The sequence below is a fragment of the Marmota monax genome, unplaced genomic scaffold, assembly GCF_021218885.2.
Source record: "Marmota monax isolate L192 unplaced genomic scaffold, Marmota_monax_Labrador192_F-V1.1 WCK01_AAM20220418_F8-fsc00090, whole genome shotgun sequence".
Lineage (NCBI taxonomy): Eukaryota > Metazoa > Chordata > Mammalia > Rodentia > Sciuridae > Marmota > Marmota monax.
The window spans coordinates 8,021,912-8,039,083 of record NW_026695219.1 but is presented as its reverse complement, the minus strand read 5'-3'; the positions used below and the strand labels follow the sequence as shown (position 1 = coordinate 8,039,083).

Genomic DNA, 17,172 nt, shown 5'->3' with positions numbered 1-17,172 from the left:
TGAAGTGTCCCCAAAAGCTCAAGTGTGAGACAATGCAAGAAAGTTCAGAGAAGAAATGATTGGGTTACAAAAGCCAAACCCAATCAGTGAATTAATCACCCAATGGGATTAATTAAGTGATAACTGAAGGCAGGTGGGGTGTGGCTGGAGAAGGTGGGGCATTGGGGGTGTGGCTATAGGGTATATATTTTTTATCTGAAGAGTGGAGATCTCTCTTTGCTTTCTGATCATCATGTGAGCCACTTCTGCCACACTCTTCTGCCCTATTGCTCTGCCTCACCTTAAGCCCCGAGGAATGGAGCCAGCTGTCTATGGACTGAAACCTCTGAAACTGTAAGCCCTTAAATAAACTTTTCCTCCTCGACTGTTGTTCTGATTGGGTCTTTTTAGTCACAGCAGCAAAACAGCTGACTAAAACACTAGGCAAGTGCTCTACCATTGAGTTACATGCTCAGATCCAAAACAAAATAAAGAAAAATATTATTTTGGAGACCTGGATACAAAAGACAGATTTACCTGTTTTTGTGTTGGACCTTGTTTGGAAAAATAACCAAAGGAGAAGAGCCATGGGAACTAAAGGAAAAAGAAAAAACAAACCATCAGTGATATTTTTTAAAAACTCATGAGAAACACTTTTAAAGATTTAATTTCATAAAATTTTACTTACTTTTATGAGAAGATGCCTTCCAATGCCAAACCTCACAAAAAATAAAAAGAAAAGTCCTGCAAACATCAGCTTAATAACAGAGGTGATGCCTCCCACAGTTATATAAGCAGCATATTGAACCTAGTTTGAGAGCAAAGTTAGAATGTTACCCCTACATTTTAGACCAAGTACTGTAAGAATATTAGCTACTTTTTAAGTACTCTCCAGTCACAAATATGAACAAAGCAGTTTCCACTTTATCAGTGCATTAAGTTCTGAAAGCTTGTTCAGAAACCAGACACTGGGAACATTTTTTTTTTTTTTCTTTCTCTGATGCTAGAGATTGAGCCCCGTGCCTCATACATGCTGGGGGTTGGGTAGATTTTTGAAAAAAGCCACTAATGAAAAATAAAAGAATCAGCAAGTGATGGTATAATTCTACTAGGGGGTAAAATGTGAAATAGTGGTGTAAAGGAATCAGTGGCAAGTGATCCTTACTCACCTACCACTAAGATATACCCCCAGTCTTCAGTGCCTATTTTTAAAAGAAATTGTTACAAATGGTAATTAGCATCCCCTACTTGAGCAAAAAAATCCACATATTCCATAATATATCTAGATTTAGCAATGAAACATTCCAGAGTGGAAACTCCACTTACAACTCCTATGAGAAAAATTTAACCTCCACTTTTTAACTTGAGATATAGTTTTCTCTTCAAGTCTCAGCATTGGGAACCATTACTTCCCTCACCAAAAGTACAAATTTTTTGAATAAACAAATTAAAAAGCAAGGTAAGGAAAGGAAGGAGGTCCTAGACACCTTCACAAGCCATTGTAGAATGTGATCTAGCAGCTGAAACACTGAGCAGGGACTGTTACATGTTTATGACACCAGAATTTTCTGTGAATTTGCTGCTGTTACGTTATGTTACATAGTATTTAATAGGCTAGATTTGAATCATGGGGCATGGTTATAATTACCCAGATAAAATGCAAAATGCTCTACCCTTGCAATTCTGTATAGTTCTAGAAGCTGAAACAATGCTTTAATTAGTGCTCTCTTCTTTCTTTATAAACATAAAAACCTTCATTGAATAGATAGGGGAAATACAACAAACATAGAATACTCTTATTAATAATTAAATCATATTTACTTACTGGTGATTCCTCTAAAACTTCATACAAGTAACGTTGAGTCCGCTTCACAACAGACATATCAGATCCCAAGAAAGGAATGGAATATGTGTTGAGTTCTCTACAATAAGAAACAGGCCACCTGCAAGGACAAACATGAATATTTTGCATTTCCTCCAACTACAGTGACCACAAATTCAGCGGGTAATTTTTTAAAAATATTTTTTAGTTGTTGATGGACCTTTATTTTATTATTTATTTGTATGCGGTGCTAAGAATTGAACCGAGTGCATCACACATGCTAGGCAAGCGCGCTACCACTGAGCCACAACCCCAGCCCCTCAGTGGGTAATTTTTTGAATAAACAAATTAAAAACTTTACTTGAGGCCTTAATAACAATAAAGATAGTAGGTGGGCTTTTAATTAAAATTTACTTCTGTAGTTTTCCCTTATTTTCTATACCTACACCCAAACAAGTAACAAGTGAAACTGTGTTGAATTTCTTCATACCATGTACAGGTAAGTGTGGTTTAACCTTTTAACTCCCTCCTCCATCTCTCTAGACATTGATTTAGAAAGCATTATTTTCAACAGTGCAACCCTAAACTCATATCTGGTAACATTCTTACACATAAGTGCATCTAAGTGCCAGGAGTAACATTGATTAATTTACACTCAGATCATCACACTTTAAGAAGATTTGACTGCATGAAACTTAACTGACATTTAATTTTGATATTGGTAGTGAGATGGCATCAGAAAATGCACTTTTAAAAGTACTATTACATGTAAAGTACTTAAGCATAGGATAATGTGTTAATTACATTTTATCTTTGAAAATAATCCTGAATTTAAATACAAAATAATCTCCAAGCTTTCCTTAGTAACACTCTTTATTAATAGTTAACCCCAAAACAATATACTTAAACCAAATAAAGAATAGATTTTGAATTGACATACCTTTTTTTCAATTTTGTACCAATGAGTGGGACAGGTTTCAGATTTGATGCACTTCTTAGTTTTCTCAAATTACTCCGAGCTCCAAAACCATAAATTGCTGACTTCCAGGTACCATCATGAATACACAATCCCTAATAAAATATTTCAAGAGTTAAATAAACATGTCTTAAGGGGTAATTACTGAAAGATAAAAAGCAAGTAACTTAAAACTGTTGCAAACAACATTTCATTTCTCTTTGTAAAAAACACAATTCCTTATTTGATAATCTTTAGTTGGATTTTCATGACCAGCTAAGCAGCAGTAACACTCATTAGCTTGACCATATTCAATATTTACGTAAGACCTTTCCTCTTTCTTCCTATCAGTATTCTTGCTCTTGGAAATGAGAAATTTAGTTTTATTTTATCAGTTGTACTCAGCTAAATAACTATTCTTTCAAAAGTAGCCTCTCTAATCATATCCCTATCCTTTGCTGATTCCTCCAAATTTCAAGATACATTCACATGTACATTTATGCAACGTATGTAACATACTGTCCATCTATCCATCCTGTTATACCCAGTTCTCCTTCCTCCATCACCTCTTATTTCAGCCCAAAACTATATACCTGTCTTCCCACTGAAGTCTTTTAAAAATAAGCTTCTTAAAAAATTTAAAGTTCACTAATGTGATTTATATTTTAAGAGATTTCCTCAATTCTTTGGTTTATTTTTGATCTAGAATCCTGTAGTTACTTGATCTTACCTTGTTACCTCTTTCCTGACACTCTTAGTTCTTAGTGCCCTTCACTCTTCCAATATAACTATGCTTTCCTTAACCCCTCCCCCTGACTGCAATGAGAAATGAGTGGAAGAAAGGAGAGTACAAGAGAAGATTTATCTTCTGAATGTATTGTCAAAGTGCTGGCCCTTCTTCTAGATTAATTCTTTTATTTATTCTTTTTTTTTGGTACCAGGGATTGAACTCAGGGGCACTCAACCACTGAGCCACATCCCCAGCCCTATTGTTTTGGATTTTATGAAGAGACAGGGTCTCACTGAGTTGGCTTAACATCTTGCTTTTGCTGAGGCCGGCTTTGAACTCTCGATCCTCTTGCCTCAACCTCCCGAGCCACTGGGATTACAGGCGTGTGCCATCGTACCAGCTATTAAATCTTAATTACAGAGATAGTTTCTTAGCTTTGATGACACTGAAAAAGCAGAGATACCAAGTCTAATTTCCATTTTGGTACAGATTGAATTCTTCTGTTTTATTAAAAGTATCACAGAACTAAAAGTCTTAAAGGTTAGATTTGCTATACTACTTAATCTAGGGCTGATCAATTTGAACTATTTACAAATATGAAGATTTCCAAACACTAGGAGAAAACATTTTTTAAAAATCTAAAAGTATTTTGTACAAATCAGACATGAAAAAGCAAAAATTTTTAAAAAGGTAAAAATTAAATTCAATTAAAAATTTAAACTTTATTTCATTGAAAAAATATATAGAAAAAGTGCATACTATATAAATTTACAAGTAAATGAAACTATGAAGCCAACATGCACATAACCATCCAGGTCATGAACAACACAGTAAAGCCAGCATCCAAGAAGACCCTCTTTCTGTTGTCTTTAACTAATCAAGAAAAATTCCTTTCTTTAGAATTTATTTTTGGTACCAGGGATTGAACTCAGGGGCACTCGACCGCTAAGCCACACCCCCAGCCCTATTTTGTATTTTATATCACTGAGTCTCACTGAGTTGCTAAGTGCCTCGCTTTTGCTGAGGCTGCCTTTGAACTTGCGATCCTTCTGCTTCAGCTTCCCCAGCTTCTGGGATTACACGTGTGTGCCACTGCACCCAGCTCTTTCTTTAGAATTTTACCACCTAAGTAATCATCTCTAAATAGTATAATTAGTTTTGCCAGTTTTAAATTTTACAGAAATGGAATCATGCAAAATATATTAGAGTTAGCTTCCTATGTTCAAAATTGTGATGTCAGGATTCTTCATGTGTTGCAGGTAACTCCTATTCTACAGCTGGCTTTTTCACTTTCTTTCTTTTTTATTTATTTATCTATGCATATATTTTTATTGGTGTCTTATAACTATGCATAATAGTGGCATTCATTGTTACAGATTCACACATGTACACTGATCTCAAGAACTTTTTTTTAATTTAGGGATTTAATTTTTTATGTTTTAATTAGTTATACATGACAGTAGAATGCATTTATGTCTTTGATATGTATTATACATAGATGGGATATAATTTCTCACTTTTCTGAGTGTACATGTTACAGAATCATATTGGTCATGTAGTCACATATATACATAAAGTAATAATGTCTGTTTCATTCTACTATCTTTCCTATCCCCACATCAATTCCCTCTACTAATCTAAGACACTATTCTTCCCTACTGTCCCCCGCCTTATTGTGAATTAGCATCCATATATTAGAGAAAACATTTGGCCTTTGGTTTTGTGGGATTGGCTTATTTCACTTAGCATAATATTCTCCAACTCCAACCATTTACTGGCAGATGCCATAATTTCACTCTTCTTTAAAACTGAGTAATATTCCATTGAGTATATATACCACATTTTCTTTATCCATTCATGTATTGAGGGACACCTAGGTTGGTTCCATAGTTTAGCTATTGTGAATTGAGCTGCTATAAACACTGACATGGCTGTATTACTGGAGTGTAGTATGCTGATTTTAAGTCTTTTAGATATAAATCAAGGAGTGGGATAGCTGGGTCAAATGGTGGTTCCATCCCAGTTTTCTGAGGAATCTCCACACTGCTTTCCATAGTGGTTACACCAATTTGCAGTCCCACCAGCAATGTATGAGTGTACCTTTTCCCCCACATCCTTGCCAATACTTATTTATTGCTGCCTGTATTCTTGATGATTGCCATTCTGACAGGAGTGAGATGAAATCAGAGTAGTTTTGATTTGCATTTCTCTAATTGCTAGAGACATTGAACACTTTTTCATGTATATGTTGATCAATTGAATTTCTTTTTGTTCAGTTCCTTAGCCCATTTATTGATTAGGTTATTTGGTTTTTTTTTGTTTTGTTTTGTTTTTTGGTATTAAGTTGTTTGAGTTCTTTATGTATCCTAGAAATTAATGCTTTATCAGAGGTGCATGTGATAAAGATTTTCTCTCAATTTGTAGGCTTTCTCCTCACATTATTGATTGTTTCCTTTGCTGAGAAGAAACTTCTTAATTTGAATCCATCACATTTATTGATTCTTGATTTTAGGAGTCTTGTTAAGGAAGTCAGATCCTAAGCCAACGTGGTGAAGATTTGGGCCTATTTTTTCTTCTATTAGCTGTAGAGTCTCTATTCTAGTGCCTAAGTCTTTGATTCACTTTGAGTTAATTTTTGTGCAGGGTGAGAGATAGAGGTTTAATTTCATTTTGCTACATATGAATTTCCAGTTTTGCCAGCACCATTTATTGAATAGACTATCTTTTCTCCAGTGAATGTTTTTGGCACCCTTGTCTAGTATGAAAACTGTATTTATGTGGGTTTGTCTCTGTGTCCTCTATTCTATACCATTGATCTACAGTCTATTTTGATGCCAGTACTATACTGTTTTTATTACTGCAGCTCTGTAGTATAGGTTAAGGTCTGGTATTGTGATGCCTCCTACTTTACTTTTCTTGCTAAGGATTGCTTTCCTTTTCACTTTCTTAATGGGGCTTTTTTTTAAAATTAACATTGTTAATTTTAAATCTATATAAATTTATCATTTTTTCTTATATTATGTCTCTGTGTCTCTTTTAAGATGTCATTCCTGGTGTGAGGCCATGAAATAGGTCATAGTCTAAAAGCTTTATTGTTGACTTGCACATTTAGGTCCATAACTCAAACCAATTTAACTTTTTCTTTTCCCAAAGAGATACTGAATTGTCCCATCATTTTTTTCTTTTTTTAAGGACTAGGGACAGAATTCAGGAGCACTCTATAATTGGGCTACTTTCCTAGCCCTCCCCCCACCTTTTTTTTTTTTAATTTTGCAGGGTCTCACCAAGTTGTGTAGGATGGCCCTGAGCTTGCAACCTTCCTGCCTCAACCTCCCAAGTAGATGGGATTACAAGTGTGTACCACCACGTCGGGCTAAAAATTTCATTCTCTAGCTATAACGAGCATACAGGAAAATAATTGATTTTTATGTTAGTTTCATATCCAGAAACAATAAACTGGAGTAGAAATCAATGAAACCAAAAAGTTGGCTCTTTGAAGAGATCGATAAATTTGACAAATTTTAGAAAGAATGACTACACACACACACACACACACACACACAGAGAGAGAGAGAGAGAGAGGGGGGGGGGATGGGTATTGACACTCAAACTACTAAAATCAGAAATAAAAGGCATATTGACTTTATAAAAATGAATAGAAGCACTAGGGAGTTCAATAAATCAATAAGTGCAATAAATCATTTTATGCCAACAAATTAGATAACCCAGATAAAATGGAAAAATTCCTAAAAAGATACTATTATAGGTTACATTAAGACTTCATATATGAAGTTATTACTCCCAATACCTAAAAGTATGACTTTATTTGAAAATTAGTTTTTCCAGTAATTTATAAGACTCTTTTATTCATTCAAATATTACCTGTATATCCTTTTTAATTTTCTACATTCACAATTATGTCATCTGCAGAAAACAGTATTTTTTCTTCCCTTCTAGTCTATATACAATTAATTTCTGTTTTCCTACCTTACTGCTCTGGCTAGGATCTGGCTGGATAGTGGGCATCAATATTTTATTCCTGATCTCAAAGCAAAATTTTCAATGTTAAACACTGGGTTTCATATTTGTTATTGCTTTTTTTTTTTTAAATATTCCATTCTACTCCTAGTTTTGCTCTAAGTTTTAATCATGAATGGATACTATATTTTACTAAATACTTTTTCTCTTTTGAGATGATCTTGTGATTTCCACCCCTTTTGCTTGTTAATGAGGTGAATTGGAGAGATTAGAGAATGTTAAACTTTGCATTCCTGCTCTAAAACCAAATTGGTCAAAATGTTTATTCTTTTTACATATTACTGGTTTTAATCACTAATATTTTGGTAAAGGTTTACTTCTAAGTTCCTATGAGATGGATTAACTTTTTTTTACATTGCAGAATTGCTCTTACAGGGTTTTGGAACCAAGGTTACACTATTCTGGTCCACTCGATTCATTCAACAAACACTTATTGAGCTGCTATTATGTGTTCAGCACTGTTCTAAGTGCTTGATGAATTAAACAGAAAGATTTATCCTTCTGTAGTGTTCACATTCTAGAGAGAATGATAAAATTGGCAGAAAATATGTAGAATTCAGGGGATGAGAAAGGAGAAAAAGGAGAGCAGATTAAAAAAAAGCTGGGAATGTAGGCAGGATAAGCTCTGAACATTCATTAATGGAATGACATTTGAGATAAGATTAAAAAGGAAAGAGTCATGCAAATATCTTGGAGAACCCTTTGCAGGCAAAGAAAACAACTGATACAAAGCCCTAAGGCAGAAGTGTGCTAGTGTGTTCAAGAGAAGCACAGAAGTCAGCATAACTGGAAAACAATGAATAAGGGCAAACTGGAAGAGAAGGCTAGAGAGGCCACTAGAGCCAAATCACTTCTAACTATGCACACTATGGTAAGGATTTTGGCTTTCCTACTGAATGTAACAAGGAGTCACTAAAGAATTCGAAGGAGTAACATGGTCTGGGTTATATTTAAAAGGGTCACTATGTAGCCAACTGGGGAGGAGAATGGAGAATCACTTGATCCCAAAAGCTGTGGGCCAGCCTGGGCAACATAGTGAGACCCTATTTTTAAAAAAAGGTCACTGTGGCTGTTGCGTAGAGAACAGACTGTAGGGGAACAAGCAGTACCAAGAATAGGGTGGTAGTAAGAGAAGGGGTTAAAAAAAAAAAAGATTTTCACATATTTCAAGGTAAATTCAATGGATTTCCTGACAGACTGGATGTGGGTTTCAGAGAAAGCAGTTAGCAAACACTCCACCATTTGGCATTAACAGTTACAAATAAGCTGTGGGTTAAAGCACATATGGAAAGGGAAAACAGAAGTTCCATTGTGGACAAGTACACTTTGAGATATCTACCCAGTGTCCAAAAAGAGATGTCAGTTAGGCAAGTTAAGAAAAGGTCTGAGTTTTCTTGTGATCTCATTATTGATTTCTAGTATAACTGCATTACAGACTAAAATACTAGAGCAGGGGTTCTCAAACCATTTCTGTAAAGGACTGTAAATATTTTAGGTTTTATAGATCACATATGATTTCTGGTGCATATTCTTCTTTGTTTTTTTGTGACATTCCTTTGAAAATGTAAAAACCATTCTTAGTTTTCAGCCACGTAAAAACAGGGATGGGTTCTAGTATAACTTTAGACTAAACTATCCAGTATGTTGGCCACCATATGGCATATATGGAATATGTCTATCACTGTGGGAAGATCTAGTGGGTAGCACTGCCCTACAATATATAATTTCAATCCTCTGCAATTCTTTTTTTAAATATCTATTTTTTAGTTGTAACTGGACACAATATCTTTATTGTATTTATTTTATTTTTATGTGGTACTGAGGATCGAACCTCACACGTGCTAGATGAGTGATCTACTGCTGAGCCACAATCCCAGCCCCTCAATTCTCTGCATTTCTTTGAGTCGTCCTCTATGTCCTAGTTATAGCCTATGATTAACAATTTTCTTATGTAAAAATAGGGGTAAAATGTTGGATAAGGGATGGTAGGAGAATAATAGTCTGTCTAATGCCAAAGGACTAAACAGAATCAAGGAAAAATATCTCTGTTCCATCTTTGTGAAATCAAGGCTCTGTATTTTACTTTGAAGGAAATGAGAAAGGGAAACTGCCATGATGTATATGCTGCAACTATTCTGTCTTCACTTAATTCCTTATATTAATAATAACAAAATATTTATTGAGTAATTACTAAGTGCAGAGCAGGTTTTAATTGGTATTCATTGAATAATTTAATCTTCATAGTACCATATGAAGTAAACACTCATTATCTTTTTTTAATATTTATTTTTTAGTTGTAGTTGGACACAATACCTTTATTTTATTTATTTTTATGTGGTGTTGAGGATGGAACCCAGGGCCCCCACACAAGCGAGGTGAGTACTCTACTGCTGAGCCACAACCCCAGTCCCCTAATTATATTTTATATATGAACAAAATGAGGCACATTAGAATAAATAAACTGCTCATCACATCACTGATAAGTGGCAGAGCCAGAATTTAAGCTCAGGGAATCCAGCTCCAAAACCTGTACTCTTAACATTTTGATGAAAAGATTCTTGATTCTGTAAGAACCAACCACTCAAAAGTTCTTTTGTTGCTTCTAGTAAAGGGAAGAGACCATCATTAGATCTACCTGGTTTTTCTAATGACATCTCCTGCTGCTCTTTCAAAGAAAGCCTCTATCTAGCTCTACCAATTTTCTCACCATTTCCCTGTAATAACCATCTGCTTTTTGTCAGTCCTGCACTAATTTCCTACAGCCTCTTGTCCCACCTTCTGTTTGTACAACTCTCTTTCCTATTTGGAACCTGTTTAGTGCTGTTTAAATGGGGTTGACCCTATCATACCAGCTTCAGGTGACCTAGACCTGGGCAATCCATTACTCCATGACCCAGGTTCCACTGATTTATTGGCTCAAGAATGGCCAAATGGCCCAGTACTTAGTAAGTTTCTCTATCATTTGATTTGATATGTAAACTCTGGTAGCTCTTCCTAGGAAACCATGAACCAACATGTACTTAGGGCTGCCAGCACCTTCCATGCCTGCTTGAAAGCCTCTGGGGCCGGGGATGCTGGGGGGAGCCAGAAAGAAAGAAAAACAAAAAGAGGAAGAGAAAAAGAGTTTGGACAATATCCTTAAACACTGAGACCCAGTGAGATATTTGCAGACATTTGCAGACATTTGGTCATACAAATCAATAAATGGCTTTTTGTTTTGTTGGGTTTTTAAAGCCCTTCTCATTCTTGTTTCTGGGCCTTTGTTCAGACTGCTGCCTCTGACCTTCCAAAAGCTATTCACTTTTCAAAGCTAATGTCAGTAAGGCCTCTATGAGGCATTCCCAAATTACTCAGGCCCACTCTCACTTCCTTTTATTCTTACATTCTAGCAGATAAACACAAACATAAGCATATTTTCTAAAGCTCTTTATTTTCATTTAATCTTTGTTTCTAAAGCTAATGGTTTTAACCACAATTCAGATGAACAGAATCATCACTCTTACCTAAACATGCTTCAGGTCATTCCATCTTTGTGCCTTTGTCTTATTACAAGTTAGTATCCCTTATCCCACATGCTTGGGACCAGAGGTGTTTCAAGTTTTTTCTTCTTCATTTATTTACTCATTTTACATAGCATTCCATATTCAAAATCTGAAGTGCTCTGAAATCCAAACTTTTTGAGTATCATGTTCATGATCAAAAGTTTCAGATTTGGGAGACTGGGATTGTGGCTCAGCGGTAGAGTGTTCACCTAGCACAGGCGGGACCCGGGTTCCAATCCTCAGCACCACATAAAAATAAAGGCATTGTGTTGAAAAAAAAAAAGTTTCAGATTTTGAAGCACTCTGGATTTCAAATTTTCAGATTAGGGATGCTCAACATACATTTCCTCTTCTTCACATCTCCATAGCACCAGCCCCTGAAATTCAGTCCATAACCCCCATACCCAGCTTCTCCAGAAAGTTCTTGATCTCTGGCCCCTAACCAGACGAACTTTATATTCTCAGAAACCTACTGAATTTCACCACATCACTTCAATAACACTTTCTATCTCCTCCCAAACTAAATTATAACCTATGCAGGGCTTGCATCTTATTCATCTATATGTCATTTTTACCTTGCCTTTCTATATATATTTGTACTACTACACAATATTTATTAAATAAATATATTTTAAAAAGAACAAATACTTATGAAGCCTAACCTAGAATTGAGTTAGGTGCTACTGGTAATAAAAATACTGTCATAAACTATAATCCTTTCCCAGAAATGTAATTATCTTCTGTTCCCAAACAGATTATAAATTTTGTAGGACTAGATTTACCTCAAATTTCTTTTTTTTTTTTAACTTTTTTTTTAGTTGTAGTTGGACACAATGTCTTTATTTATTTTTTGTGGTGCTGAGGATTGAACCCAGCACCTCGGATGTGCTAGGTGAGCCCTTTATGCTTTACCACTAAGCCCCAGCCCCAGTCCCTCAAATGTCTTTATGGTCACAACAGTATCTAATAAAAATACACTAACTTGCACTAAGTTAATAGTTGTCTTGATCAACAGCAATAAATGAAAAATGCTTTAATGTTGGACTCATTCTAATAAATTGTACAGGTGTTTTTAAAATAAACATATTTTAGCCAGGCACAATGGTGCATGCCTGTGATTCCAGCAGCTCAAGAAGCTAAGGAAGCCTCAGCAACTTAGTGAGGTGCTAAGCAACTCAGTGAGACCCTGTCTCTAAATAAAATATAGAAAGGGCTAGAGATGTGGCTCAGTGGTTAAGTGCCCCTGGGTTCAATTCCTGGTACCAAATAAATAAATAAAATATATATTTTAAGTCAAAATAATTTAGTCTTTACTATTTAAAGTTAAACATAGTGACACAGAGTAAATATTACAAGTATATATAATATTTAATTAATCTAAATCTTTTTTTTAAAGAGACATACATCATTCATTTCCAAAATGTTTCTGATTTATTGACTCAAGAATGGCCAAATGGCCCAGTACTTAGTAAGTTTCTCTATTAACTTTAAAAAAACACTTGAAAAACAGAAAAACTAACCTCAGGTCCTGAATGTACAGTAAGGAAACTTTCCACAGCAGTCAAAGTACCTAAAATAATAGGAAAATGGTGAAACTAAAGTCAAACAAAATCTAAATTATTCGGCAAGGATAAGTAATAAACTATTCACACTTAAGGACCAACTAAGCCTACAGCTTATATAATCAGAAAATCTATACAGATATCAGTTTTGTGATGTTATTATACACATAATTAAGAAGCAGTTAATATAGGGTAAACTGTCAGAAAGGGTTATTTACCATAAAGCTAACTGCTAGTACTGACAAAATCTTTTCTAGTATTTACAGTGACAATGTTAAGAAACTTCCCTGATAAGCAACAACTTAACTCACTCATTCTGAAAGGCTCATCACACAGTTCTCAAACTCAGATCTATCGAAATTATTTTGTATTTAAATATAATAGCTTTCAAGGGCTTATTAGTAGTGGTTTATAACAAAAGTTTACAAAAACTAATAAAACACTCTTTATGATGGCTTATAAAATATTTAAAACAAAGTTGTTAAAATAAAATATATATACAATAAATATAAAAACTAAAAACCAAAGCCAAAAAAGGGAAGAAATCAATTGTATTAATGATGAAGATAATACATAAGTATAGTGTTTAAGTATTTAATATTTGAGTTTCTTGAGTTTAATGTAAAACCAAAACAATACAAAATGGGATAGCTAACTCTCAGAATTTGACAAAATAAAAAATATCCATTCCTTAAGAAATAGTTCCTGGTTTTAATTCCAAGAGAAAACTTTTTAATTTGGGCCTTTCAAAGTGGACACTGAGCAAGGTAACAAATACGTTATCAACAAAGATGTTTAAGATGTTACAGCAGAACAGAACTATGGCCATATAAATATTTCAGCATGATCACTAGCAAAAATCCAGAAGAGATCATAAAAGTATAACTCACTGAAGATGTTTCTGAGGGCTGCTAACAGAAAGTAGCAAGGTATTTGGCTCTGTGATCTAACCCTAGCCACAGAAAGAACACAAAACACCTGTGGCATGTGTAATAAAATGGGCACCACCCTATCAAAAATCAGCAAAGGTACTTGTGAAAACGCTTACTTCTAGGTTTTAGAATCTATTTCTCCCTTAACAAGAAAAAAAAACCACCTATTCATAATAAAAACTATTATATAATTAGGAATGACTTCAATAACAAATACATAAGATTATCATGAAGAAAATTTCTATTTTTTCTTTTTGCAGTGCTGGGGATCGAACCCAAAAACTCATGTATGCTAAGCAACATTTCCAACACTGCTATTTCTTTCTGATGTTTATTATGTAAAAAAAGTATTCTATTCCTAAATTCCTAAAAATCCAACATCAAAAAAGGCATGCATTTTTAAAATTCCAAATCGTACACTGAAATGGGCTTTTCTCCTCTGATCTTCTAATTCGATGGCTGTAGCTTCCTTAATGTCCTGACCTTGCCTTATCATTCTTTTAAAATGACCACATAGGTGCAGGCATGTTGGTGCATGCCTGTAATCCCAGTGGTTTGGGAGGCTGAAGCAGTAAGGTTGCAAGTTCAAAGGCAGCCTCAGCAAAAGTGAGGTGCTAAGCAACTCAGTGAGACCCTATCTCTAAATAAAAATACAAAAATGGGGCTGAGGATGTGGCTCAGTGGTTGAGTGCCCCTGAGTTCAATCCCTGATAAAAACCCACTGGGTATTCATTAAAATTTTATATAGCAACATTTTCCATCTATTTTAAGTTCCACAACAGTCTATACAGCTCTAAAATTATTGGTTTCACGTCATTTTCTAAATAGACATCTGTTGGGGACTGCGCACACACTTTTAAGTCCTGAGTAAAGAGGTACTGGACTGGTATCGCACCCTGCAATGCAACTGGACTTTACCTCCATTGGGATAAGAAAGTTGCAGCTCTGGGAGTGGGTGTCACTTGATGGGGTTGAATTACACCCACCTGTTTGTTGTAATTCTACCCTTCTGCTCTTTTTTTGGATAGGATGTTCCATGGATTAGCTCCCCCCATTAATAAAACCTGGGTTCGAGGTGCTCCCTCTCTTTCTTGCCTACCTTGCCTCCTTGGCGGGAGCTGGGTCAGAGAGGCCATCGCAGAACCCAAAGAAAAAGGTGTTTCTCTGTCTTTGTGTCATTATTTTGTGCCAACCCACTTCTCCTGGAGTGACACCCTGACCAGATTAGTCGTGTGTCCCAGCAGACACCTTTAAAATACGCATGACATTACTCTAATATTGACAATTTTCTCTCGTCTTAAATAATTGTCAACAGTTTATAACAGGATTTAAAAGACACCAAACTCTATGTTTAATGTTTTAGCTTTGATGGTTAAAACTTCAAAACGTTTTTCAATGCTGGGAATTAAATCCAGGGTCTTAACTGCATTAGTCAAGCACTCTACCACTTTACCACTCTATACCACCAGCCCCAAATCTTTTAATTATAATGCATGTGTAAATTGTATTAAGTCATACACAGGCAAGACTGAATTTACCATAATTACCAAAAAAATTTTAACAGACATTTCACATTTCAGTTACCTAATAACTAAATTGAGACATTGGACAATTCCTCATTTTTGAACACTTAAATTACTACCATGCCTCAATAATAGTGTCAAAGTATTTTATTAAAAGTGTGGCTATATTAAAAACAAAGCATGTGTTTTAATATTGCCCATTTATAGCTATTTTCTTTTCCAAAGTAGATTTTGGTTTATCATAATTATAAACTTGAAGCTCTTCTGTTGTTAAATTCAAGTACTGCTTATTGATCAATAATTACCGTTCATTTGATTTCTGGTATATATTACTCCCAGATCTGCTGGAATGGAGTCAAAGCCACTGCTTCCAATGATATAAACCCCTTTTTCAGCAGCTTTCTCATGATACTTCAAACACATTAGTTCCAGAAACTAAAAAATTCAGGACAAGAATTTGAATCAGTTTATAGAAACACTACGATAAATATTAAATGATTTATCTTTAAAGACAAAGAAATTATATTGAAAAACGCTAACCAATATGGGGCTCAGTAGCAACACATTAAAAGTTCATATTTAATTCAGATTTTCTTAGTTGTTACCTAATATCTTTTTTCCATTCCAAGGTCCCATCCTGGATGCCACATTGCATTTAGTTGTCATGCCTCCTTGGGCTCCTATTGGTTATGACAGTTTCTCAACCCTTCCCTTGTTTTTTATGTCATTAATTAATTTTTAATTTTATTTTTAATAGACAAAATTATTAGACATATTAATGGGTTGCAGTGTGACATATCGACACATTAATACAAGAAACAATGATAAAGTCAGGATTAATAGTATAAATTGCCTCAAACAATGAATACTAGTTAGATATTTTGCTGAATGGCTTTCTAAGGGAATTTACCTCTTGCTTTTCTTACAATTAAATAGGGGTTATGGGTTTTGGAAGAAGACCACAGGGGCAAGATGTAATTCTCATGATGTATCAAGGCTACATCTTATCCACATGATTTACTAGTGTTGATACTGACCTCTAATACCTAGCTAAGGTGGTGTTTGCTGGCTTTCTCCACTGTAAAATTATTTACTTGTCCTGAGGGCATAGTAGCTATATAAATCATTTAGAATTCTTCTATCTCTTCTCATCACTCTGCCCATTTTTAAACTGGGTTCTTTGTAAACCCATTATTGACTTGTAAAAGTTCTCTATATATTCTGAACCTTTATTATGTTTTTTTAGTTTGTTTGTTTTGCAGTGCTGGGGTTTAAATTTAAAGCAAGATCTCACAAATGGCTAGACAGGCATTCTATGACTGAGTGGCCCCCAGCCCTATTAAGTTTTGATACTACTTTTATGGTAGCTTATAAGTCAACAGAAGTTTTTCACTATTTTCTATGCTCTGGGTTATGTTAAATAATACAGGAATTGTTTTTGTTGTTGTTGTTGTTTTGTTATTTAATTCATGTTTCCTACCTCTTTCTGAATCAATTTTATACTTTCCTAGTATTTTCTAATATATATTACCAATTGATAATCTCTAAGTATAGATTATATTGGCATATTAATGACAATAATCAATAGAGACTACAGAACATGTGAAGTTACCATTTTAAAGATGGTAGTGCAGCTTAGTGCCAGTTTAACACTTGGCTTCTTGTAGTTAAATAAATCTTAAGTCCTAGTTCATCAGAGTTGTATGACTCTGAGCAAGTTATTTAACCTTTCAAGCTTTAACTTCTTTATCTATAAAAGAGAGATGAAGATGATAACTACTTTACAGGTAAATTTTGAAAAATATACCTAACATTTTTAGCATAGGGTTGGGTGTATGGCAAGTATTTAATAAATGTGAATCTTTATTTATTCATTTGGTACTCAGGATTGAAACAAGGGCCTCTTGCATGGTAATCAAACGTTCTACCACTAACCTACAGTTCTAGCCCCCCATTTATAATTTTTAGGTTGAGGGGATTTTACATTTATTTTTCTATAACATTGTAAAGGTACCTGATTTTAAAAAGGGATTGCTAATGAAGAAGTTTAAAAAGTAAGATTCTGAGAATCACATATAGAACACTATTT

The 17,172-nt window shown here is 34.7% G+C and overlaps 1 protein-coding gene across 1 annotated transcript in view; it reads right to left on the bottom strand.

The window, feature by feature from the left end:
* Window positions 1-17,172, bottom strand: part of Sccpdh (saccharopine dehydrogenase (putative)) — a 44,542-nt gene that overhangs the window by 16,602 nt on the left and 10,768 nt on the right. Inside the window, exons 4-9 of the mRNA XM_046432541.2 lie at window positions 15,389-15,518; window positions 12,587-12,636; window positions 2,742-2,872; window positions 1,805-1,922; window positions 668-787; window positions 517-573 (exon numbers count right to left, since the gene is read on the bottom strand). Coding sequence (XP_046288497.1) covers window positions 517-573; window positions 668-787; window positions 1,805-1,922; window positions 2,742-2,872; window positions 12,587-12,636; window positions 15,389-15,518 — 606 coding nt within the window. The remainder of the gene's footprint in view (window positions 1-516; window positions 574-667; window positions 788-1,804; window positions 1,923-2,741; window positions 2,873-12,586; window positions 12,637-15,388; window positions 15,519-17,172) is intronic.